Source organism: Centroberyx gerrardi, chromosome 18 (genome assembly GCF_048128805.1).
Source record: "Centroberyx gerrardi isolate f3 chromosome 18, fCenGer3.hap1.cur.20231027, whole genome shotgun sequence".
Taxonomy (NCBI): domain Eukaryota; kingdom Metazoa; phylum Chordata; class Actinopteri; order Beryciformes; family Berycidae; genus Centroberyx; species Centroberyx gerrardi.
Window position 1 is genome coordinate 5,837,556 of NC_136014.1, and position 24,220 is coordinate 5,861,775.

A 24,220-nucleotide genomic window follows, 5' to 3' on the forward strand; every position below is an offset into this window, starting at 1 on the left:
TCTTCTATTTATTTCTTCATTCCTCTTCTTACAGCGGGCCCCGCGGTTACATGATCACACAGAGTAGGCTACAGCAGTGTTATGTGGATTTAGACCAAAGTCTCTGGGTGGGGTGGGGTGTTTTTTCAAGAAGCTGGGTCACTCAGTTGGCCAGATAACTCCAGCTGGTCATGGAATTCCTGGAATATCATGGATTTTGAGAGGTTGCATTCCGGGGACAGGGAAAGTGAGAGATTCTCTGTGGAAGTCAGGGAATTTTACAAATGTGTCACTTGACAGGAATACAGTTTCACACATTCATTGCATTAGATGGTTTTCAGTCCAACTGGTGTGGAAACCAGACTGAAAAACAACATCAACAAACCAGGAAAGAAGAACATTTTTTAGTCGTGGAAGCGCTCCAACTATGGAAAGTCGTGGAAAAATCATTGAATTTTACTGCTGTAACAAATTCTCAAACAATTTCTCAAGTGGTCCAACATGAGAAATCATCAGCTGGTATGGCAACAAATCACCCATAAGTATCAATAACATCAACATAATATGCCTCTTCACAGTTATCTGGCTAACTGGGGTAATTTGTCTTGAAATCCCCCTCCTTGTAAAACTCTGTGTAATAGATCTGTGGTTTAAGGCTACAGTCCCTGGTTAAACAACATTGCTATTACCACTAACTGTATGGAGGAACGCTTCGCACCCCTGTTACAGCTGGACATAGAAATAGAATTCATAGAGCAGACACCCTTCAGTTTGGAAAAATAGCGACATCTGTCCCTCGATGTCTGGATTGGGTGAGATCGATGATCATTTCAGTTAACCTACTACTAGACCAGATCAGAGGTTAAGAGTTCAGGACTAGAGGAATGAAAAATGCATCTCAAAAGTACTGGAACAGATAAGAGTGGTTGACATATCAGTTACACCACAGGAAAAGTAGGGAATTTAATACAGATTTAGCGGTTAATCAACTTTAAAGGCAGGATTTCCTATCAAATAATGCCCTTTTGCTACTTGATAATATTGGACCATCACAAGTGTTTTTTATTATCACATGCAACATTAGTAACCCTGCAAAAATTCATCGTCATATTGTCTCTTTTATGGGGCTACGGACCTGTGCTTGCACTTTTTTATTTGATGTCTTCTGTGGATGATTGCTGGAGTGCTGGAGCATGATCTCACTTCTTATTATTCATGTCTAAATCAGGAGCGTCTGATCTGAGGTACATTCTGAGAACTCTATTTCTGTGGCAGTAGAAAATTCTATTATAGCATGGCAGCTGCGCTCTTTCAACACATCCGTGTGTCTGGCTGAAGACAGCACGCCTCGCGTTATTGTTAAAGGGGCAAAAAGTAAGATTTTTACTGTCCCATAGAATGAAAATGACCATAATAGATCTGTGGAGGGTTGATAGAGCTGTTGATCAATACCAATGACTCAATGATTTCATTGGGTGTTGAGATTTCCGGCTTTCAATCCTCCAATATACCTCGCTGATGTATGAATCTGTCTTCTCTATCTGTATCCGTCTCTCTTTATCTCTTTCTGCCCCCCCCCACCCACAGGACGGTCCAGGGTTTTACACCACCCGCTGCCTGGCTCCCATGCTGGCGGAGGCTGTCAGAGTGCTGCAGGTAAGCTCAGGGCTTCCCCCGGGTTTTACAGAGGTTCAGCTGGTGCAGGGTATCCACTGGTCCTGTTAAAAAGTGTAGAAGTATTCAAATAAATTAGCTCAATTTTTAAAGCTGCACTAGGCAAGATTTTTTATGTAAAACTGCATCAGTCTCGTTCTAAATCATGAATCGTTTCGCAGGAAGGCGTGGGGCCGAAGAAGCTGGACGCCCTGACAACAGGCTTTGGTTTCCCGGTCGGCGCGGCAACGCTGGCTGATGAAGTTGGTATTGATGTAGCAGCACACGTGGCTGAGGTAACTGAACGATCTTGTCTGGCTATGAGTTACTCTATGAGACATGAGTTTATCAGAATAGTTTGCAACAATTCATAGTCAAAACTGTTTTAAAATGTCCAAAAACGTAAACTTCAGTGTGGGGAAAACCTGTTTTTCTTGATTCCCGAGAAGCTGACTGCTATAGAGATATAGAGCACTGCACTGATGTGTGTGTGTGTGTGTGTGTGTGTGTGTGTGTGTGTGTGTGTGTGTGTGTGTGTGTGTGTGTGTAGGATCTAGGTAAAGCTTTCGGCTCTCGCTTTAGTGGAGGAAACGTGGAGGTTCTCCAGACCATGGTGGAGAAAGGCTTCAAAGGTGAAATGACCCTGATTCACTCAGTAGCAGCAGTATTGGGACAATTAACTGAAGTTAATCATTATTTACTTGTTTGTCTGTTAATTCATCCACGGTGTAATATGGATTTAAAGATTTGGTCAATTCAAAGATGCATTGCTGGCATTTGCCAAAGAAATACCTATATTCTGACTAGCTAATGTTTGTTCATTATATATCTTATAGGTCGTAAATCCGGCAAAGGCTGCTACGTCTACGGAAAGGGCAAGAAAGACAAGAGCGTGAATCCTGGCGCCGAAGAAATCCTCCAGAAATATAAACTGGCAGCTCCGCCCGCTGTGTAAGACGACATCCTCCGGTCTGACCGCTCAGTGCTTTACTCTGATCGCTCTGTCTCCTAAATTGAATTTTTTTGTGTGTGTGTGTGTGTTGCAGTTCGTCGGACTCCGACGTCCAGTACCGGCTGGTGTCTCGCTTCGTGAACGAGGCGGTGCTGTGTCTGCAGGAGGGCATTCTGGGAAACCCCGTGGAGGGAGACATCGGGGCGGTGTTCGGACTCGGCTTCCCTCCCTGCTTGGGCGGTACGTTACACACACACACACACACACATGCACACATTCGGACCAATTGCGGTCATAATAAGTCTATATGCTGGGAGTTGGGTTTTCAGCACTAATCCCGTGTTTCGATGCCGCGTCCATCAGGCCCGTTCAGGTTCGTGGACTCGATCGGGGCCGAGCGTCTGGTGGGCATCATGAGGCGCTTCGAGGACGTCTACGGAAACCAGTTCACGCCCTGCCAGCTGCTCCTGGACCACGCCAAAGACCCCAGCAAGAAGTTCCACAAATGATCCGGCACTCTCCCCGTCCCACAGCGACCTTCAACCCTCAGAGAGAGCGAGCACCTCCTGCTGGGCCGAGCCTCGCCGCTGCTGGTCTAGAATGAGAACCGTGGAAATGCAGTCTAAGACAAACCCAGTGACTCAAAGAACTATGACTTGTACTACGATTTATCAAAAACCCCAAACTGAGTATAGCACAATTTAGAAGGCTTTAGCTTTTGGCCTAGACGTTTTTCCGATGGTTGATTTTTCCTTGTGTATATCTAATGTTTCTAAAACAATATATACTTTCTTCAAAAAATCTTTTGTTTTTGAGAGGTCACAGTTGGATTAAGATGGCACTTCTTATATTTTCCCCCAGTTAAAACAAGGCAATTTCATATGTTTATTGGAACATGAAGCACTAACTTTATAACAGGGTTCCCATTGGTCATGGAATTTGTGGAATATCAGGGAATTTAGAGGTTGCATTCCAGACAGGGAAAGTCTGGGGAAGTCAGAGAATATCAGGGAATTTCACAGGAATATCGCAGAATGTATTTTCCAACTTGTTTCACACATTCATTGCATTAGATGGTTTTCAGCCCAACTGCAGTGGAAACCAGACTGAAAAACAACCTCAACAAACTAGGGAGGAAGAATATTTGTCGGTCATGGAAAGTTATGGAAGTCATTAGTTATGGAAAGTCATGGAATTTTACATCTGGGCCACAGTGGGAACCCTGCTATAAGTATTAGATTAGGAAACAAGTGTAGGCAATACTGAGAGGTTATCTAAATTGTTGAATTCTCATACTTTGGGGGTTTTGCTAAAGCATGACATTGATGTCATGATGTTCATGGTTCCAGTGCTTCTGGGTTCCTGTAACAGAGGTTATGCCTTTATGACTAAATAAGTGGATCTGCTGAAGAAATACACTATATTTTTTTGTTTGTTTTGTTTATTTGACTGTTATGCTTGTATTTACCTGATTTCCCTCAATCTGCTGAATGTCCAGAAGCCAGAGTTGGGGTCAGCTCACTGTCATTTTGTCTTTTTTCAAAATGTGAATATTGAAAAACGTCCGGTACAGAGCTGACAAGTAAAATTCCCATTCATTTTTCCCATACGGAGTTTGAATATTAGTCATTACGGTTTAACGGTGTGAGGTAGACTTACCATTAGCTTTTTTTTCTTTTTCTCTGAAGCTATTGTTATGAGCTCATGATTCAACTGGTAGCTGGTTGGTTTGGTTTATATCTGGATTTTCTGAAATGGCTATAGAAATGAATGGGAAATTACTAAAAAAGGGAGCGGGCATGTTTCAGCTCTATATGTACATCTGAAATAACTGGTAGTGAAAGCTGATTTGATTGTATTCTATTTCCATTTTGAGTGGAAAATGCATTAACTTAACATTAACTTAAACTGAAAGTGCATTAGTTAATGTATAGTGGCTGTATTGAGGCTGTACTCAGGGCTATATGGCCTTTTGCACTACCGTGTCCCTCTGATAACCGCATCCAGTCGGACGTCGTTTATTTTATCATTTTCTTTGAATGCAATAACCGCGGTACTGCATCCGGCCTTATCTGCAATAAACCTCACAACCTCCTCTCTGTGTTATTGCCACGGCTCCCGTTTCCCAAAAGCCACCAGGGAAAACAAAACAAGATAACTCCATTTCCAGAGGTCATTAAGTTTCTATTTATTTTGTATTCTTCTATTTATTTCTTCATTCCTCTTCTTACAGCGGGCCCCGCGGTTACATGATCACACAGAGTAGGCTACAGCAGTGTTATGTGGATTTAGACCAAAGTCTCTGGGTGGGGTGGGGTGTTTTTTCAAGAAGCTGGGTCACTCAGTTGGCCAGATAACTCCAGCTGGTCATGGAATTCCTGGAATATCATGGATTTTGAGAGGTTGCATTCCGGGGACAGGGAAAGTGAGAGATTCTCTGTGGAAGTCAGGGAATTTTACAAATGTGTCACTTGACAGGAATACAGTTTCACACATTCATTGCATTAGATGGTTTTCAGTCCAACTGGTGTGGAAACCAGACTGAAAAACAACATCAACAAACCAGGAAAGAAGAACATTTTTTAGTCGTGGAAGCGCTCCAACTATGGAAAGTCGTGGAAAAATCATTGAATTTTACTGCTGTAACAAATTCTCAAACAATTTCTCAAGTGGTCCAACATGAGAAATCATCAGCTGGTATGGCAACAAATCACCCATAAGTATCAATAACATCAACATAATATGCCTCTTCACAGTTATCTGGCTAACTGGGGTAATTTGTCTTGAAATCCCCCTCCTTGTAAAACTCTGTGTAATAGATCTGTGGTTTAAGGCTACAGTCCCTGGTTAAACAACATTGCTATTACCACTAACTGTATGGAGGAACGCTTCGCACCCCTGTTACAGCTGGACATAGAAATAGAATTCATAGAGCAGACACCCTTCAGTTTGGAAAAATAGCGACATCTGTCCCTCGATGTCTGGATTGGGTGAGATCGATGATCATTTCAGTTAACCTACTACTAGACCAGATCAGAGGTTAAGAGTTCAGGACTAGAGGAATGAAAAATGCATCTCAAAAGTACTGGAACAGATAAGAGTGGTTGACATATCAGTTACACCACAGGAAAAGTAGGGAATTTAATACAGATTTAGCGGTTAATCAACTTTAAAGGCAGGATTTCCTATCAAATAATGCCCTTTTGCTACTTGATAATATTGGACCATCACAAGTGTTTTTTATTATCACATGCAACATTAGTAACCCTGCAAAAATTCATCGTCATATTGTCTCTTTTATGGGGCTACGGACCTGTGCTTGCACTTTTTTATTTGATGTCTTCTGTGGATGATTGCTGGAGTGCTGGAGCATGATCTCACTTCTTATTATTCATGTCTAAATCAGGAGCGTCTGATCTGAGGTACATTCTGAGAACTCTATTTCTGTGGCAGTAGAAAATTCTATTATAGCATGGCAGCTGCGCTCTTTCAACACATCCGTGTGTCTGGCTGAAGACAGCACGCCTCGCGTTATTGTTAAAGGGGCAAAAAGTAAGATTTTTACTGTCCCATAGAATGAAAATGACCATAATAGATCTGTGGAGGGTTGATAGAGCTGTTGATCAATACCAATGACTCAATGATTTCATTGGGTGTTGAGATTTCCGGCTTTCAATCCTTGCGAATCGCAAGACATTTCAGAAACAGAGGCTAAAAAACCTTGCTCTCAAGTCAAAACAGCAAATGACAAAGTAGTATTATTATTCCAGTATTTTTCATTGTGATATATTCCCTCTTCACAAGACATTTCTGATGGCTCTCTGCTCTAATTAGCTAGGTTACGCCTCTCGTGAAAATGTGATTTTACTCTCTGTGTGTGTTGGAGACTTGTAGGAAGATAGAAGCTCTGTCAATGTTGCAATTCCTATTAGTTGCCAATAGAGGTCAATACAGGTCATAGATTACTTAATGCCCCTTTAATCACAACAACTCATTTTTTACACAAGCTGTGCTGAAAGTTAACACAAGATGTCGAAACAAAAGGAAGTTTGTTCATTTGTTGCCACTGCTGTAACACTGATAAGGGCTCTGCTGAGGTGAAACGTCTGTCTATGACATTTTAAATTCTGTCAAAATATAGTTCATTTTAATGTTTTCTCCACTTTTTACATGTCACGTAGGATTTTGTGGATTAGGCTTTGTGCAGAGCAAAGAAAAAACCTCCTATTGTTTCAGTGTTTAACTCATGTGAAGAGCCTGTGTTCGTTTACAACAGGCAAATCCAAATGATGCTTGAAACCCTTTTGTTGTCTTGTAGCACGGGATGTGTCGCGGCTGACTATCTGTCCCACAGACGAGTTGAAACGGGTAACGTCCTTAAGAGTGTGGCTCTCTGTTGGAGCCGTTTGTTAGTAAACTAGTCCCAGTCTTTGATTCTGCCAGGAAGCAGGCAGTCAGTCTGTCAGTGGGGGCAGAGAGGCCCGGCGTGGCAGCCAGTCTAGGGTCAGTGCCACAGTTTGACCACAGGGTGGCGTGGTTTCCCTCTGCAGAGTCTCTGCTTTAGTCATTGAGGCTCAGCAGCCAGTTGGTCCTAGTGGAAGGCACATTCAGGACGGCTCAGTAGCCAACAGGCACATTATCAGGACAGACAGAAGTGTGTGTGTGTGTGTGTGTGCGTTAGATCTTGGGCCTCCAGCCCTGTATGAACTGTGTGATCTTGGTGACATGCAGCCGGCTCAGGTGGAAGTCATGTGACAGTATGTCCTCGGTCAGCTGCACCAGGAGGCTGCCGTCGATTCGCTCCCTCTGGAACACGCCCACCGCCGCCTCCGATAGGCCGATGAACCGCAGGCAGGCCGACACTTCCTCCAGCGACAGCGCGGACAGGTCGGCGGGGGGGCGCCAGGCGGGGTCGGCGGGCGCGGCCGAGCCTTCCATGACCCCCGCGGAAGTCCCGCCCCCCTCCGCGCCTCGGGAGGAGTCTGTCGCGGGATTGGCAGACGGCTCGGGGGAGGGGCAAGGGGATTGGCGGTTGAAGGGGTTCAGCGCCCCGAAGGGAGCGAATCGGCTCTGAGGGGGCGGGGGCCTCAGGCGTGGGCCGGAGGTGTAGGAGTCCGCCCACGGCTCCGCCCAGGTGGCCTGCGCCGGCTGAGGGTTGGCTGTGCTGTCTGCGGGGAAGGCAGGGATTGGCTCGGGGCTGGAGTGGGCGGGGTTAGGGGCGGGGCAGTCGGCCCAGGAGCAGGGGTAACAGTAGAGGGAGGCGTCTGGAGAGGGGGAGCAGCTGGGACAGAGCAGGGGAAAGTTCATTACCTTCATCACCTAAATGTTTATTCATATCAACCGACAAAACTCAAAACCAATATGTGCAAATTCTGATATTCTGCATATGTGTCATGCTGGGCCACGTATCTATGCATCATATATCATTAGATCATTTGGATTTGACCTATATAGGTTTTTGAAGACCTATACCAATATTTTTTGACTGAAGCTGCCGATTGCTGATATTTTGTGCCATCATTCAATAGCTTCAAATTAGATTATTTTCATGCCAATTTTTTTTATTTTTATTTATTTGTAGCAAGGGTGGAAAAGACTCTGATATAGCATTTAGACCAAGGGACACTAAAACTCTCCATTGACATAGTAATAATAATAGTAATATAAAAATAAAAAATATTAATGCATGCTTGTGTGGAATCTGATCAAAATGTTACATTAGAATCAATTCAAGTTAACGGCTTCCCATAGACAACCAGTGTCTGCCAGTGAATTCTACAATAAATATTTAATTAATCAAACTGCATCATATCCATCATATCAGAGGTGGACCACACTGACTGGCTGATATTTATAACATATTGATTCTTAATAAAATGCCAGCCTGATATATTGACACATATCTCATGCTACAATGACAAAATGATCACAGTAAAGTATAAAAGTATAAAGTTTAAAAAATAAAAGGTGATTTTGTGAGTCTGTATTCTCAGTGATGATCTAATTTGTTTACAGTAGTTATACTAATGTCTCAAAATGACTGTAGTAATGATTTATTGATGTTAAAGTACTACAGGTAGCAAAATATTCATACTGTACCTGTCCTGCAGTCCAGAGGAGTAGAAGGAGAGGTTGGGTCTGGGGGAGGTGGAGGTCTTGGGGAAGCGAGGAGGGACGGGGGGGCTGGGGGCCGGACTGGAGACCGAGCCTCCTTTAGAGCAGCGAGGGGGGACAGGAGGGGCGATCAAGAAGCGACACTCCTCTCTCACCTACACACACACGCACACGCACACACACACACACACACACACACAAATGAGACGTGAGAAAGAGAAAGTTTACTCTTCAAACTTGGCTTCTCGAGAGGTTTTAGAGTGTGTGTGTGTGTGTGTGTGTGTGTGTGTGCGTGTGTGTGTGTCTGCTGGCTCGTTTCTATGTTTTGGTTGGGTAAATGTCAAACTTGATGACCTTTACACCTCAAACACACTCCCTCACACACAGCTCTTCAGACACACACACACACACACACACACACAATTTACTGGCAGGCTAAATATCAGGGAATGAAGAACAGTGTGTGCGACAGGGTATAATTCAGCTGAAGTGCTGACATCAACACCCACGTTCCCTCTCTCTCTTCCCCTCCTAGCTGCCACCACGTCTACAGACAAAGTAAAATAAACAAAACAAACATGATAATTTCACCCTTCCAAACACAGACGCAGTATAAAGTAACATAAGCAGGCAAAGTAGCATGTTTAGAATGGAGTGTTGTTAAAGGGGAACTCCACACTAAAATACTCTTTTTGAGTTGTTTAGTACTGTGTAGTTATGAAACACAACAATGCCGGTCATATTGTCAGCATTTGACAATATGTCGGTGTCATATTTATGTCACTAAACCTGGCTCAGTTCGCCCTCCAGTGGCTAAAATGATCAGTTGGAGATGCAGCCAAGTTCAGGGACAATTGTCCTAAGATACGTCATTTGGTAAAAAAAAAATGTTTTACCACCCCCAGTTCAGTCAGGAGAACTCACGTATTGAGGTTAGTATGTTTATAAATGTTTATCAAATTCAAAAATTAGCCTCAACCGCCGCTGTTACAAAGAAATATAGATCTACACACCATGTTACACATACTTGCACTGACACAGTATTACAGTAATAATCCGCTACATTATGATATAAATAAAGGTCTGTTTTGCTACTCTCTATCGTCAATTGATAGAACACAATAGAGATTCAACCTATATCCAGTTCATGAAAGCTTTTCCATTTGCCGTTCTAAACAGCCGGTGTCTGGTAGCTCTTTCCTGGGAAAAATCCTCTGGTGCACAGGAAGTAATAAGTTTTACGTTTCTGGTTTGTTTGGAATAAATAGAAGAAGAACTGGGTAGTTAGCATGAGCAGCGATCAGTGGCGGCTGGTCAACAGAGGGCGCCAGGGCACCGCACTGCTATAACATATCCCACACCATGGGAGTAGAACTTTATACCCATCAGTAAAAAACCATACAGCATACATGTTCACCTGCATCCTTGGCGATGCCATGTTCGTGTGCTGTGTGCCAATGCACACAGCACACGAGTGTGTGGCAGAAATTCCAGGAAGTGTGTGTGTGTGTGTGTGTGTGTGTGTGTGTGTGTGTGTGTGTGTGTGGTCAGTGAGGTTTAAAAGCTGTAATGTATGAATAATTGAAGCCAGCAATCTTGACTTTTAATAACCGGATGCTGCCTTGGACAGATAGGCAGGAAGAGAAAGAGAGAGGGGCAAAAAGAAAGAAAGGAAGAGAGAGAGGAGTGCAACTCACAGCATCTGATTTTGGAGGTACAGGTGGCGGGGTGGACACTCTCGTTACCATGGTGCCGACAGAACCGTCCAATGAGGAAGAAGAATGGAAGGAGATGAGGTTTGGCTCCTTCCCCAAGCCCTCCGCGTTCTGATTGGTCCAGAGCTCCTCGTAAGGGATCTCCTCACTGGTCCTCATGTCGGCCTCCGGCCACTCGGGAGTCACATACTCCCTCTCCTCGCCCGGCCCCTCCCCTAGCCGCTCCCCCAGCGAGTCCCTGCAGCGCTGCGATAGGCCGTCCGAAACCCCACCCCCGTAGCCGCACAGAGAGAGGCGCTGCAGCGCCGGCGCCAGCGAGTCCTGACCCGACACGCACATGCGAGAGCGCCGCGGGCTCACGCACTCCTCCGTCACGCACTCCAGCTCCGGCCGGGTTTCCCTGACAGCGCGGGAGTAGGCGTCGGGGTCGAAGGCGTGCCGCAGCAGCAGGCTCTCCAGCGCCGCCGTGTGGACGGAGGCCTCGGCCACGTTGAACCGGGGCATGCAGCGCAGCAGCAGGAAGTGGGAGGGGGAGACTTCCTGGCGGCGGAGCACCATGCAGAGCACCACCGTCTTGCTGACGATGTTGAGCAGCTTGTAGCGGTGGCCCTCCCGCACCACGTGCCGGTCGTAGGGGTTACGCGGCGGCCGCGACGGCACCGACACATTGACGGGGAGGCGGACCCTCTCGATGATGCTGCGCACCGTGTGCTCCGCTCCCAGCATGCCCTGCTCCAGGGGGGAACGCGTGCAGAATCGTCCACGGCAGGCGAAGGGCAGGCTGACGCTCTGGTTGGTGCGATGGTTCATACACACCAGGCAGGGAGTTTTACCTGAGGAGGCAGACACAGCAGTAAAAGTTGATTAGTAAAAGTAAAAGGTAGCCTGTTTGAAATGTAGCCTACCCAGAGCAAAAGTTACTGAGTTACTTTGAAAAGGCAGACATTGTTACATTTTCACCGTGCAATGCCAAAAGTACAACAGGACAGAGTTCAAACTTCTTTTAACAGGATAGGATGACGGTAACTTAGTGATCTGTGATTTTTGAAAGAAAGAATGAAAAAACAACAGAAAAGGTAAGGGTACAGGACTGTGTGCATAACGATATTCAGGGGGAACGAAGTAGGGTACTCATCCCATACAACATTGTGAGTGACATCATCGATTTGGGAATAGTGATTACTGGTTTGTAATGATTTTCGCCCATTTCATCCCTAAAAAAGACTGGCAAAACCACATGCTAGCTGACTAATGTTACTTGGCTCTTGTCTGGCTACCAACTACACACCATTCTGGAGCAGGTACCATCTCTATGGCCTTTCTGATTGGTGGGAACTTGCTAAAGCTTGTGGGTAGAGTAGTGTTTGATGAACCTATAGTCGTTTTACAATCTGATACTTACAGCAAATAATCAAGTTCCCTATGAGGACTTGCTCAGTAGTCCGCAGAAACCCAGCATCTCTCATTTTTTCCACAACTACCTTAAATATATGGGTACTGTGACATAACTCAGTTTCATCTTCACTCCAGAAGTGAGAGGATCCAGAGTTACCAAGGCAATACCAAGGTAATATTGAAATATCCCAGGTACCTTATCCAGGTTTCTCGTTGTCAGGACAGGAGCTTATCCCGGTTATTGTAAACGGGATCTAAACTTTAGCCTTTAATTGAAGAGGCCCAAGACATTCAAAGACACCTATGTGTATCGGCCTATGCCTTCATCAAGGTATTGGACACACAATTTGTGGTCATGGTATTTCCTTTCTTTCTTTCCAGTACAATTCCCAGTCTCCAAGTCTACCTGGGGTGGTTAAGGAACATCTGAAGTGTTCCTAATGTTGTTCCTCTTTAGGCACGTTCACACCAAGCAAGTTTGGAGTAGTTTATTTGAACTCTGGAGCGTTTACTCCTTTAGTTTGGTTCATTTGGCGGATAAGGAGACGGATGTTGACATCTGATAGCCAGCAGTTCCTCATGCTTGGAATGAACCGAGGGCAAACTTGGAGTCAAGATAAGGTTAATAAATTCTTTGGTACCTGCTAATCAAGTCAAGCTGCAGTCTGGACTGATGTTCATATGCAGCTGTTTCTTCGTGTGTTCTTAACTATTACAAACACCATAGAAGGTAAATCATGGCAAAGTGAGAAGACAAGTCCATCATGCTTAGATGAAGTTACCCAAACTGTCCAATAAAGAAGCTCCTTGTGGGTCCATGTGACTTTTGTTTACAAGCCCTGACTCACTTCTAACTGGGTAGTGTGAACCTAAGCAAACCAAATACAAAAATGCAATAAAATAAACTTTTCCACTATGGTTTGGACCAAAGAAAATGAACTGTAGATGTGATGGCACCCTTAGAAAATCCCTTAGGGAGTATTAGTGTGCATGTAAACATACAGTAATAGGGCTCCATGAAACAGAGAACTGGACACAGCGGGTTAGGCCTCACTTACTTCGGGGAGTCTTTCCCAGGCGTCTCAAGAGCGCGCTCAGTCCCGTCTTTTCCCTCGAGGGCGTGGCACAGAGAAGCTCCGCCTTCCCCATGAGTGACAGCTCATCTCCAGCCTGCAGAGTGAAGCTGTAGGGCTCACTGTCCTCGCTGAACTCTCCTGACACCACCTGCAACACACACATTTACACACACACACATACATATACATGTTATGTGATATTGTACGACAGCAAATTTGAGTATATACAGAGTATGTACTGTTCATGTTGCTCAAAAACGGTGAAATAACCTACATACACGTCCTTCACTAAGTGTTTGGTAAGACATTTTTTTACTATTTTGCCTTACTGTTCTTTTGTTCTTGTCATTTGTTCTTTATTTTCCTTGGTTGTAAAGCACCTTTTCTGAAAAACGGGCTGTCTTAGTGTTACAGAGTCTTATAGAGGCTGTCTAACCATTTATTTTTTAAGTGTTACATAAATAAAGGTTATTATTATATTATTGCTACACTACTCATTACTGGGAAGAGTAATACTATTATTGTAACACATTACGACCCAACCCAACAATTATAATGTCAGTGCCTGGTAGAAAATCATGTTGTCAGGAGCTGAGAGAAACTGCTTGGTTTCTCCTTGCTGCTCATGTATTTTGGACATTTTCCGATGCATCATCAGTCACTTGTCTTGGTCGCAGTTATGAAACTCCACCGGTTAAAAGCTGAGTGTAGCGATGGAGCGCTAACCTTGACGCTGAAAGTGATGGTTTCCATGACAAAGACTCGGTCAGGGAAGACTCCGGCAACCTCCTCCACACTGGAGAAATACTGGACCGGATCCCTGACGTCCCGGTCTTCATCCAACAGCTTGAACCTCCCTACAGAGAGGAGGGAGGAGGAGGAGAGGAAGGAGGATGAGGAGGAGGAGGAAGGAGGGAGGAGGATGAGAAGAAGGAAGGATTAGGAGGAAGGAGGAAGGAAGAGGAGGGAGGAGGAGGAAGGAGAGGGGAAAGGGGAGGTTAAAAGTTGTTTTTGTTCTTTCTTTCTTTCTTTCTTTGTGTCTACAACCTTACTTCAAACACACACACACACACACATATACACACACACACATCCACAGCAGACACTGTTTGGAAGAGAAGAATGCAGAGACACCTCCGTGACCTATGACCTGGCTCTCTCTCCCGGCCAATCAACAGCCGACAGGGTTGGCATGGCAACCAATAAAGGACCCCCATTCTCACGCAGAGCAGAGACACATCACCATGGAGACACTCAACACATACACTCACACACAACTCTCTCTCTCCTTCACCCTTTCTTTCCCTCGCTCATCCCCCCCTCTGTCCGTAAATCTTCCACACTCCTGCTCTCTCTCTCTCTCTCTCTCTCTCTCTCTCTCTCTCTCTACCTCTCTGTACCTCTAATCCAAGTATTCCAGATCAGGAAATGATGTACCCTCTTAACTAAAATGGTTCTATGTAGTACCAGAAAATGGTAAAGAACCATTTAAAAAGGTTCTTTATTGTTCCAAGCTTAAATGGTTCTACTTAGGACCTTTTGCTGCTGTAAAGAACCATTTTAAGAATGCATGAGGTGCTCAAAATCAGCAGAATTGAAAAAAAAAAGGCTTTAAAGAGCTACACTAGATTCTTTATTCTGATGTTCGGATGGTTGTTTGAGTCATTATGGTGTTATTGAAACACTAGAACCCTCCTTTTTCTGTGTATGTGTGTGTGTGTGTGACACAGACACAGTGTGTGTGTGGGAGAGATCAGAAAGTTTTTTTGTCTGGGAGGCAGAGCAGAATAACAAGCACCTCCAGGCCAGCAATATCCAGATCCCCTCCTCCTCGGCATCACCTCCCTCCCTCCCTCCCTCTCTTTCTCTCTCCCTCTCTCCCTCTCTCTCTCTCTCTCTTTCTCTTTCTCCTCCACCCCCCACCTTACAATTCAACCAGAGCCCTGAGGATAAGGAGCTTCCACCCTCCAAACAATACCAGCAAGTGCTACTTTGTGAGTGAGAACGGGTTTGAAATGAAACAGGGTTTACCACTAAAACAAACTCTGGTTTAGGACTGAAGGAAAAACTCTAGCCTCCGTCCTGCAAAGCGTTATTTAGGTACTGGGATCATCAGCAAGTCCCCAAATGTTGCCAACGCTTCCTTCAGAATACAACAGAGAGACTACACTATAATATCAAGCTACCATGAAAATGTAGTTCCAGGAAATAAAAACTGCATCACAAAGAGGCTTTTAAACTCCAGAGCCTGTAGCTTTCGGTTCACATACAAGGCTTTGGGTGCTAGTTCCACATTGCAAGGGTGCTTGAGGCGCCACTTGCTTCCCTGCAAGCCCTTCATGACAAGGGATCATTCAGCTTTCCTGTCCTCTACCCTTCAGTCATCCTTGATGCTCACTATGGAGGGAAGAGGTGATAGAGTGAGGAGGAGACAGAGAGAGAGAGGGAGGGAGAGAGAGGGGATGAGAAGGCGGGAACATCCTGTTGTTCGTCCCCAGGGGGAAACCTATATTGCTCTCCTCCTAAGCTTATTTAGACTTCCTGTATGAAATCATCACGCAGACATTAGCTCATCGGCGATGGCCTCTGATTCAACAACTTACCTGGCATCCTTAAAGGAGACATAAAGGTAATCTTAAAAGTAAACGTAAAAATATATAAGTAGTAATTCTACAAAGATATAAAAGTCAAATTTACTGATTATTTGGTCTAGTGTTAGACCGATTTACCGGCTTGGCGATATATCATGCCAACATTGGCCTTTCATTAAAAATCAGATCTGGTTCAGTCAGTTGCAGCAGTTGATGCAGTTTGATTTATTACATATTTATTGTATAATTGATCAATACTACACTGGGTGTCTATGGGAAGCCCAGAACCTGAACTGATTCTGAGACATTTTGATCAGATTCCGGCAGTTATCTGTTATCATTATTATTATTATTATCATTACACTCAAAGAATTATTAGACTCTGTTACACTAAGACAGCTCCTATAAGACTGCGATTCACGAAGACAGTTCCTATAAGACTCTGAGTACAGAGTAAAGACATTTTTATTATCCCTGAGGGGCAATTTGTCTGGCAGCCAGCAGATTAAAAGCAGCAATAATAACACACAAACATATAAAAGAGAGAGTACATCAAAGTGCATCATCGACGGTACAGAGCGTATATCAACAATATGAGCAAACATTATAGTGGTAGCAGCAGTCGGTGCCAACATCACCATCATTTGGTACTACTATCCCCATCATCCACACTAATGTGCCATCATACATTAAGTTAAGAATTACATTTATTAATAACATAATTTGCATCAGTGATAAATGAATAGCGGGACCTGTTTGTTTTACCCATAGGCATCCTGTATCTGCGTTCAGATGGAAGCAGTATAAACTCTTTGTAGAGTGGATGCTGAGAATCCCTAAGAATGGCTTGGGCCTTTTTGGTGGCACGAACTTTGTACAGGTGGAGGAGATTATTTGGATTGGTGCCAGTTATTATTGCTAAGTTTATTCCTGTTCTTCAGGCTAAGATTGCCAAGCAAGCAAATAGAAGAAAATGTTAAAACAGACTCAATAAAAGAAGAGCAACAGAGAGACTGAGAGTTCTGTCTACCTTAAAACTACAAACCTTCCTTAAAAAGAACACGTTGGTTGCTTTTTGGTTGCTTTTTTTTTTTTTAACTAAGACAACCCCTATAATATTTTGTAACATAAGACAGCGCCTAAAAGACTCTGTTACACTAAGACAGCTCCTATAAGACTTCATTACAGTAAGACAGCTCTTATAACATTCTGTTACACTAAGACAGCCCTTATAAGACTCTGTTAAACAAAGACAGCTCCTATAAGACTTCATTACAGTAAGACAGCTCTTATAACATTCTGTTACACTAAGACAGCCCTTATAAGACTCTGTTAAACAAAGACAGCTCCTATAAGACTCTGTTACACTAAGATAGCTCCTATAAGACTCTGTTTAACTAAGACAGTCCCTATAAGACTGTTACACTAAGACAGCTCCAAGTGGACTATCACTCCAAGTAGACTATCTACCAGCGTGAAATGAAAACTCACCTTTTCTAGAAACCCTAAAAAACTCTCTCTAAAAAACTCTAAAAAAGAACTGTTGTTTTTCTACCTGGCTCTTATTTCTTCACCTACCACATCTCTATTATGCATAAATATCCTAGGGGCACGGAAACTATTGCCTGGCCACTTTGACATTGAACTTTGCATTCCTTACTGCAAGCTGCTTGTGATATTGCCGATCTAAGAATTGAACATATTGTACTGGTGTACAGCCTCAGTCTCAATCACACCGGATAAATGCGTCAGCCAAATACCTAAAATGTAAAATGCTGAAATGCCCAAAATGACGATGATCTCAACATTCTAATACCCACCCCCACCCCCCCATGTCCTTTCACTCTTCCGATACGGAGCCGGAGAGGCGGCAGCAGTGTGAGGTGACATCAGCGCTCCATCAGAAGAGGAAGCAGCGGAGAGGAGGCATTAAGATCCAGTTACAGGGCGAATAATGTGACTGGTCGGACACTCGGAACAATGAGAATGCGGGGATGAGCTCCGGTGAGGTAATACTGTCCAGACCCCATTGAGCAGGAAGACGACGCGTCAATGGGTGCGAGTCGGGTGAGGTCACGTTTGGCGGGCTGGCTGGCTTTATTGATGTATCGAGTGTGTGTAAAAACTGCACTAGGCTTCCACCGATATGGGTTTTTGAAGGCCAATATTGATATGGATATATGGATATATGGATATGGCTTCAGTATTAAAGCTGCCGATAGCTGATATCATGTGCCAATATTCAAACTCTTACATTGCTGCCTTTAAATGAATTAATTTACAAAAGAAACATTATTGAACAATGAGATAAATTAATGTAATGTCCAAAGAAAATACAATTTCACTGTTTTTTACAGATTGTTTTTATGTTGCTGTGGTCAGAGGAACTTCCATCATATCAGATGTGGACGACGTGACTGATATCTGATATTTAATAAAAGGCCAATATTGGCCCCATATATTGGTTTGTGTGTGTGTGTGTGTGTGCGTGTGTATGTAGGTGCAGCCATGTTCATCTACTCTTGAAAAGACATAAATTCCCCTCCATGAATAGGACAACTGGAAAAGTTTGACCTTGTGAGAAAAATTTTGTCTCCATAGGGGAAGTGGATATTTTTAGGGTAGGGATGAGACATTTGGCTATTTAGCAGTTTTTGTCCACACTTGTGTGGAAAAGCAGTGTGTGTGTGTGTGTGTGTGTGTGTGTGTGTGTATGTGTGTGTGTGCACGCGCTCACCCTGGTATTGCAGAGGGATGTCTATCTTGGGTCCGATGACGTAGTGTCCCTCCTCTAAGCTGTGGGCCGTCACCGTGGTCCACTGGCGACAGGAGTGTAACAGCACCACATCCTCCTCCGACAGGCCCTCCACACACTCACCTGACACACACACACACACACACACACACACACACACACAAACACATAGAAATGGATTATGCTCAAACAATAGTTTACTGGCTTGAGGGCCAAAACAACAGGCTCTATTTGTAAGGTCACACTTAGCTCAGCAATGGAAAACACTAATACCCCCCCCTTCCCCCTGCCACACACACACACACACACACACACACACTCAGTATTCAGTGTCCGTAATTACCGCCATCAGTGATGATTCTCCTCCCCTAAGCTACTCATCAGGACCCCACTATGTGGCAACCCCCTATTACACAGCCCACATACACACACACACACACACACACACACACGTACACACACACAGCTCTCCAGCTTTCACTCGAGCCATCATGTAGCAGAACATTGATTTCTGCTGAGAGCACAGTGGTACAATTCAATCACATAACACACACACAGCTCACTCTCACTATCTCTCTCTCTCACACACACACACACACACACAAATCACATGGATGGCCATCTTTTTGTTCATGTTACTGATGGATAGCTGCTTCTCCCAAGCCTTTTAGTCTAACAATTACATTGATGGACAGCTGAACAGGAACACAAGGACGCATGATGAGGGGCTGGAAATAGAGATATGAAGAGCCTTTGACTCAACATGTAATTATCATCAAGGGACTACTCCAACTATTTGGGAGTTTGGCCCATTGGTCACCTTACCCAGTATGTAACAAAAGGAATGGCACCAAAATCATCTCTGTGTCTCCAGTAGATAGCTCCATCCGCTGTGCATGCTAACGCTGTAGCATACGGTATGTAAAGTAATCATAGGCGACTAGCATTATCCTAACAGTGAGAAAATGAGAACTTGTAGCAACTCTAACGCTGGATGGTTTGTTAATTTTGATGACATGTGTCTGAACCTGCCAGGCTTGTTTAGGAGATTGGTAAAATAGACATAAAATTTGACAAAAAGAAGCACTTTCAACGGCAGAAGATCTCTCTTCCCATGAGGCTTCGAGCATAACTTGTTTTGTTTGTTGTTAGCCAGACAGCTAACGTTTTTGTGCTGTTGATTCGTAATGAACTTCACTAAAAATGAAGATTGAGATTTGTTTTCAAACGTTATGAATTCACAGAATAAATGCCAACTTTGTATTACTAAAAAGGTTTATCTTCATACTTTGAAAAATGCTACTCACCTATGTTTATTTAACACACTGTATGTTACAGCGTTAGCATGCTCACAGGACAGAGCTATCTACCAGAGACACAGAGATGATTTTGGTGCCAATCCTCTTGTCACATATTGGGTAAGCTGACCAATGGGCATAAGAATGTATTTATATCATTTATAATGCTTAGAACATCACAAATGTATGGTTTCGCCTACACCTTAATCCAGTGAACCACTGCAAGACCCTGAGCACTTTTCTCAAGTTTTAAAGTCCGAGAGTTGTACATTTGTTTTGACTGCACTACCCATCCCCCTCCATAAGACCTCATAACCAAGGGGGATTCTTTCAATAACTGGTTTTAACATGGGGGGATGCCACAGACTCCTTTATAGTCCCATTTCAGGGCTTTCCTGGCCTATTGAATGGGCAACATAAGTGGTTAATTCAGAGATGTGATCAGGACAACACAAAAAAGCAGGAGGACATCTTTTTTGGTGTGCTCCTGCCTCGTTAATTCTTCTTCAGTTAGTGATTTCCTACATTTCCCAGAATGCCTTTGAACAAGCCCGAGAGAACAGGCATGAACTTGTTGCATTCAGCTGTGGGTTATATGTGTAGGTGGAGAGAGCAATAGAAATAGCGATAGCAGAGCGAAAGTTTTTCCAGTCACCATCCTACTGTCAGTGGAGAAATTGGTCTCTCTCCTCTTCTACGATGGATCTCTCCCTGTATGATTGTTGAATGTCTCTTGGTGCAAAATGGTGGCTCTAGAAAGAAGCCCTCGCTCTTTGATTCTGAGGGACTGACATCAAAACATTTACCACTGATGTTTTAGATCGCTGAAACATTTTCTGCTATCAAACTTGTCTCTTTAAACAGACAACGGGAAGGAAGGACAGGAAACAGCAATACATTAGCCCACCATCCACCCCCTGCTGGTTGAATTTGATCAAATTGCCCACTACATAAAGTTTGGAATGTGGCTTAACGTTTTTGTTGGCTTCCAAAACAGACCTGCCGCTCTCACTGTTTTACCAGCCAATTTGATTTATCTCCAAAATTCTATTTGGTAAACTGCCACAGAGGCTGCAAACTGAATGTGGGATTCTCTGTGATAGCCTACCTTTATATTCTCTATGTGATATGTATGGTGATATTTTATGGTGGTTTGCACTACTTTTGTAAGTGTTTTGCTTTGATTGTTTTCATGTAAAGCACGTCAAGTTTCCTTGTGTATGAAATGTGCTGTACAAATAAAGCTTGACTTGACCCACATTTTTGTCAGTGGTTAATTTGGCACCATGCTGGCTGGGAGAGAGGGGCCCATCTGCATTCATGCTGCACTGGGAAGACCCCCCCTCCCCTCCATCCCCACCCACCCACCACACATTGGACTGCAGTCTCTGCATATCAAATTATGATTATTGTGATTATGGTTATGATTATTAAATGGAGAAGAAATTGGAGAAAATGCTGACTTCATGTCCCACTGTAAATAAATAACCACCATCTGGGTTGGCTGCCTGTGCAAACAACCAGTCAACTGTGGGGTAACCAGAGTGCGGTTAATAAACACCTACTGGTGCTCGCTCTCTCTCTCTCTCTCTCTCTCTCTCTCTCTCTCTCTCTCTCTCTCTCTCTCTCTCTCTCTCTCTCTCTCTCTCTCTCTCTCTCTCTCTCTCTCTCTCTCTCTCTCTCTCACCCCCTCTCTCTCACGCACGCCGCCGAAGCGAGGTGCGTAATTTTCGGGGACCCTGACAGGGCCGCGGCGGGCGCGCGCCTCTGTCCACGAAGCAAAGTTGAAGGTTTCCTCGTCGCCGCTCGTTAGTATTCCCCACATTCACCGACAGATTACAGCATTTACATATGAAAAGAATTGAGCAGCACTTCAGCAGCACAACAGACACTTTGTGGCTTTCCGGGCAGCGCTGGACTGCAACAACTTTGGCCATGACACCCCGCTCCCTCCCTCCTTCCCAAAGTAAAGACCCCAAATCTGGCTAAGCAGAGAATCACATTGGCAGCAATAAAGAAATCAAACAAACAATGTTTACAATAGTAAACATATCGCCCCCCATGAATGATGAAATTCCTCTCTAGGCCAATCAGTAACAAACATGATGCCTGGTTCTGATCTGTAAATCGCATTTGACCAACAAATGAACAAACAAACATATAGCAAATCGGAGGGAGGCCTGCAACTAATAGGCTAAATTACATCTGACAGCTTGCAATTGGAACGAATGAAATGAATGCATGAATGGAAAGTATGAAAAAATGAACTGCGGCATTATGAGGGTGTGCAGAAGTCTTTACGAACAGCTGTGACACTGATATGGGCTAAAATGGACTAGCGGACACCCTTCCAGGTTTTTATAAGTTTGGTGTTTTGAGTCTTTATGTTCTGGCAACATAGATGGCAAGCGCATGCATGTTAGTGGAGGCTTATTCTGACCAACTTATGTGCAGTGATGTAGAGCTCAATTTAAAGCTGCACCAGGCAGGATTTTTATGTAAAAATACACCTGTCTCACCAGCTTAAATCAAAAAGTAAGCCTGCAACAGAGAGAGAATGTCTCATCAGCTCTATTTCAGACGTCATAAATTCACCCTGTTTACCCAAATTAATATTTGGTGTCAGGTAGGTCAGTGGCAGGAAAACATTAGATATTTTGCCTCTCTCGTCTCTTTGGTGTCCTTTGGTATGAAACAGACCAGCCAGGTTGGTAAACATGAGCGTGCTATGTGCACTTTACTGACATCACCTTACAGGATTTCTGGGTATTGACCTCAATTAAGTCAATTAAACTTTCAGAAAATATATTGATTTTCCTGTTTTCAATTAATAAATCCTATCTTCATATAACTTACATTAGATAGTACTTTCTTGAATGTAGCCTATAGGCTACTATGAAATGATCTCATATAGATTTATGTCAGCTAAAAATGGTGAGTAAACTCTGTTACAAATAAAGAGGTGGGCAAACTGACTTTAGCTGGGTCTACCCTGCACTAGCCTACATGCCTGCTCTCTATTAATATATACCCTATACTGATCAAATACATTTTGCAATTTTTTTTTTATTGCATTTCTGTCCATTTGTACATTCTTTTTTTCCACTTCTGAACTTTGTATTACTTAATGTGAAATGCAAATTGATCAGTGAAGGTTTTATTTTTAAAGTTTGAACGGAAGTCCTATTTTACATTCTGGCGAGCTTGACACTGGTGAAATACGCTGCAGATTCTTCCTTAAATACATTTTTGTTTTCGCTTCCACACTTTGTATTAGGCCCCTACTAAAAAAATCCGTAGAAACACACGTTTGTCGATAACGGTTTTATTTTTCAACGCTTTGACGGGAAGTGCTGTTTTACATTCTGGTTATCTTTAAACGGGTGCTGTGGAGCCGACGGAGCGGAGGGGGACGTTAAAATAACAGTTGTCAGAGAGAAACAACTGCCCTAAAAGTTTTTAACGGTCGAGGTGCGGGTCAGAAAACATGGAAAAGCTCGGTTCTCTCTTACCGTGGGCCAGACGGACCAGTGTGGGCAGACGGAACTTGCTGACCACTGCGTCTAACGGCAGCGCCAACGGGCTCCAAGCGATCTCCGACAGGCTCGCCGACAACTTCTCCATCCTCCCGGGTCATCACGGTACCGGAGATGATGATAACGATGATGATGTTGGTGGTGATGAAGATAATGATGAGGTGGTGCAGGGTGACGGTGATGGTGGCGGTGGTATAATGGCAAAGAGTTTCGCCATGTTTGAATAAGGGCAGCGCAGTCACAGTCAGTGCGCGCGGGGCTCGGCACGCGGGGGCGGAGGGAGGGAGCGCGAGCCCTCTCTCTCTCTCTCTCCCTCTCTCCCATTCACTCTCTATGTCTCTCTCTCTCTCTCTCTCTGTGTGTGTGTGTGGTGTGAACATGGGCTTCAGTTGGTATGGCAAGGTACCTTAGCATAAATGAGTCCAACATTGCAATGTTTATCATTATAATACAGAGCAAAGATAAAGCTAAAATCAACAGATAGCTAATTGGAAGCTAAAAATATCACCTCAGTGGAGCATTCAGGATGCAGCATTCAGTGTTCCCTCTAAGATGACAGTTTGGTGATCTATGTCTAATCATTTACCACACTGACGAAGTATCTTGTCAGTCATTGCGACACTTTGTCCTCTTTGATATAAGCAGGTTTGGATGTTTTGGTGGCAAATGCAGGGACTTTGCCAAAGCTTAGGGTGGTGGTACTCAAAGTGGGGTCCGGGGGCCCCCAGGGGTCCTTGACGGGGTTCCAATGGACAAAATGAAGAATATCTTAATTTAACTTTTAATTCACAAGACATTATACCAGTTAGATAATGCCTATAAGAATGACTATTTTTAATTGCAGGTTTCTCTCTCCCCACATAGGCCTACCGTGTAGACAGTTCTAGAATTCAATACTAAACAATAAAAATCTTCCCATATGGGGGTTCCTGGTACAAAATCTTATCAAATGGGGGTCTATTTGGGGGCCCATGACATGATAACATTGCATAATTCTTCCCTTTTAGGGTTTAGTAAATGAACACCCTTGGGTCCAGGAGCAGGAACGGCCCATGACTGCACACCCCAGCCTCTCAGACCGAATATTATTTAATGATGGAACATTACAGCGGAGCAAATTCATGAATGCCTACACAGCAGACAAGCGTTTCATCCC

At 43.9% G+C, this 24,220-nt stretch overlaps 2 protein-coding genes across 2 annotated transcripts; one reads left to right on the top strand and one right to left on the bottom strand.

The window, feature by feature from the left end:
• Window positions 1-189: 189 nt before the first annotated feature.
• Window positions 190-4,041, top strand: LOC144542789 (trifunctional enzyme subunit alpha, mitochondrial-like). Its single transcript, XM_078290070.1, has 7 exons — window positions 190-246; window positions 1,567-1,635; window positions 1,815-1,928; window positions 2,183-2,264; window positions 2,469-2,583; window positions 2,679-2,824; window positions 2,948-4,041. Exons 1-7 carry the CDS (start codon window positions 190-192, stop codon window positions 3,091-3,093), a joined length of 729 nt encoding a protein of 242 aa, XP_078146196.1. The 3' UTR covers window positions 3,094-4,041.
• Window positions 4,042-7,261: 3,220 nt separating this feature from the next.
• On the bottom strand, window positions 7,262-23,152 carry gareml (GRB2 associated, regulator of MAPK1-like). Its single transcript, XM_071921355.2, has 7 exons — window positions 23,041-23,152; window positions 18,213-18,353; window positions 13,611-13,741; window positions 12,867-13,032; window positions 10,396-11,246; window positions 8,684-8,853; window positions 7,262-7,865 (listed from the first exon to the last, which is right to left on the bottom strand). Exons 1-7 carry the CDS (start codon window positions 23,150-23,152, stop codon window positions 7,262-7,264), a joined length of 2,175 nt encoding a protein of 724 aa, XP_071777456.2.
• Window positions 23,153-24,220: the final 1,068 nt, after the last annotated feature.

Bases quoted from the DNA above. Each gene is read 5' to 3' on its own strand.
- LOC144542789 (XM_078290070.1), top strand. From the start codon at position 190: ATGGATTTTGAGAGGTTGCATTCCGGGGACAGGGAAAGTGAGAGATTC. The intron at 247-1,566 runs GTCAGGGAATTT...CCCCACCCACAG, and splicing joins GTGAGAGATTCTCTGTGGAA to GACGGTCCAGGGTTTTACAC. The intron at 2,825-2,947 runs GTACGTTACACA...CGCGTCCATCAG, and splicing joins CTTCCCTCCCTGCTTGGGCG to GCCCGTTCAGGTTCGTGGAC.
- gareml (XM_071921355.2), bottom strand. From the start codon at position 23,152: ATGGAGAAGTTGTCGGCGAGCCTGTCGGAGATCGCTTGGAGCCCGTTG. The intron at 13,033-13,610 runs GTTAGCGCTCCA...TGTGTGTTGCAG, and splicing joins CCATCACTTTCAGCGTCAAG to GTGGTGTCAGGAGAGTTCAG. The intron at 8,854-10,395 runs GTGAGTTGCACT...GTGTGTGTGTAG, and splicing joins TACCTCCAAAATCAGATGCT to GTGAGAGAGGAGTGTCGCTT.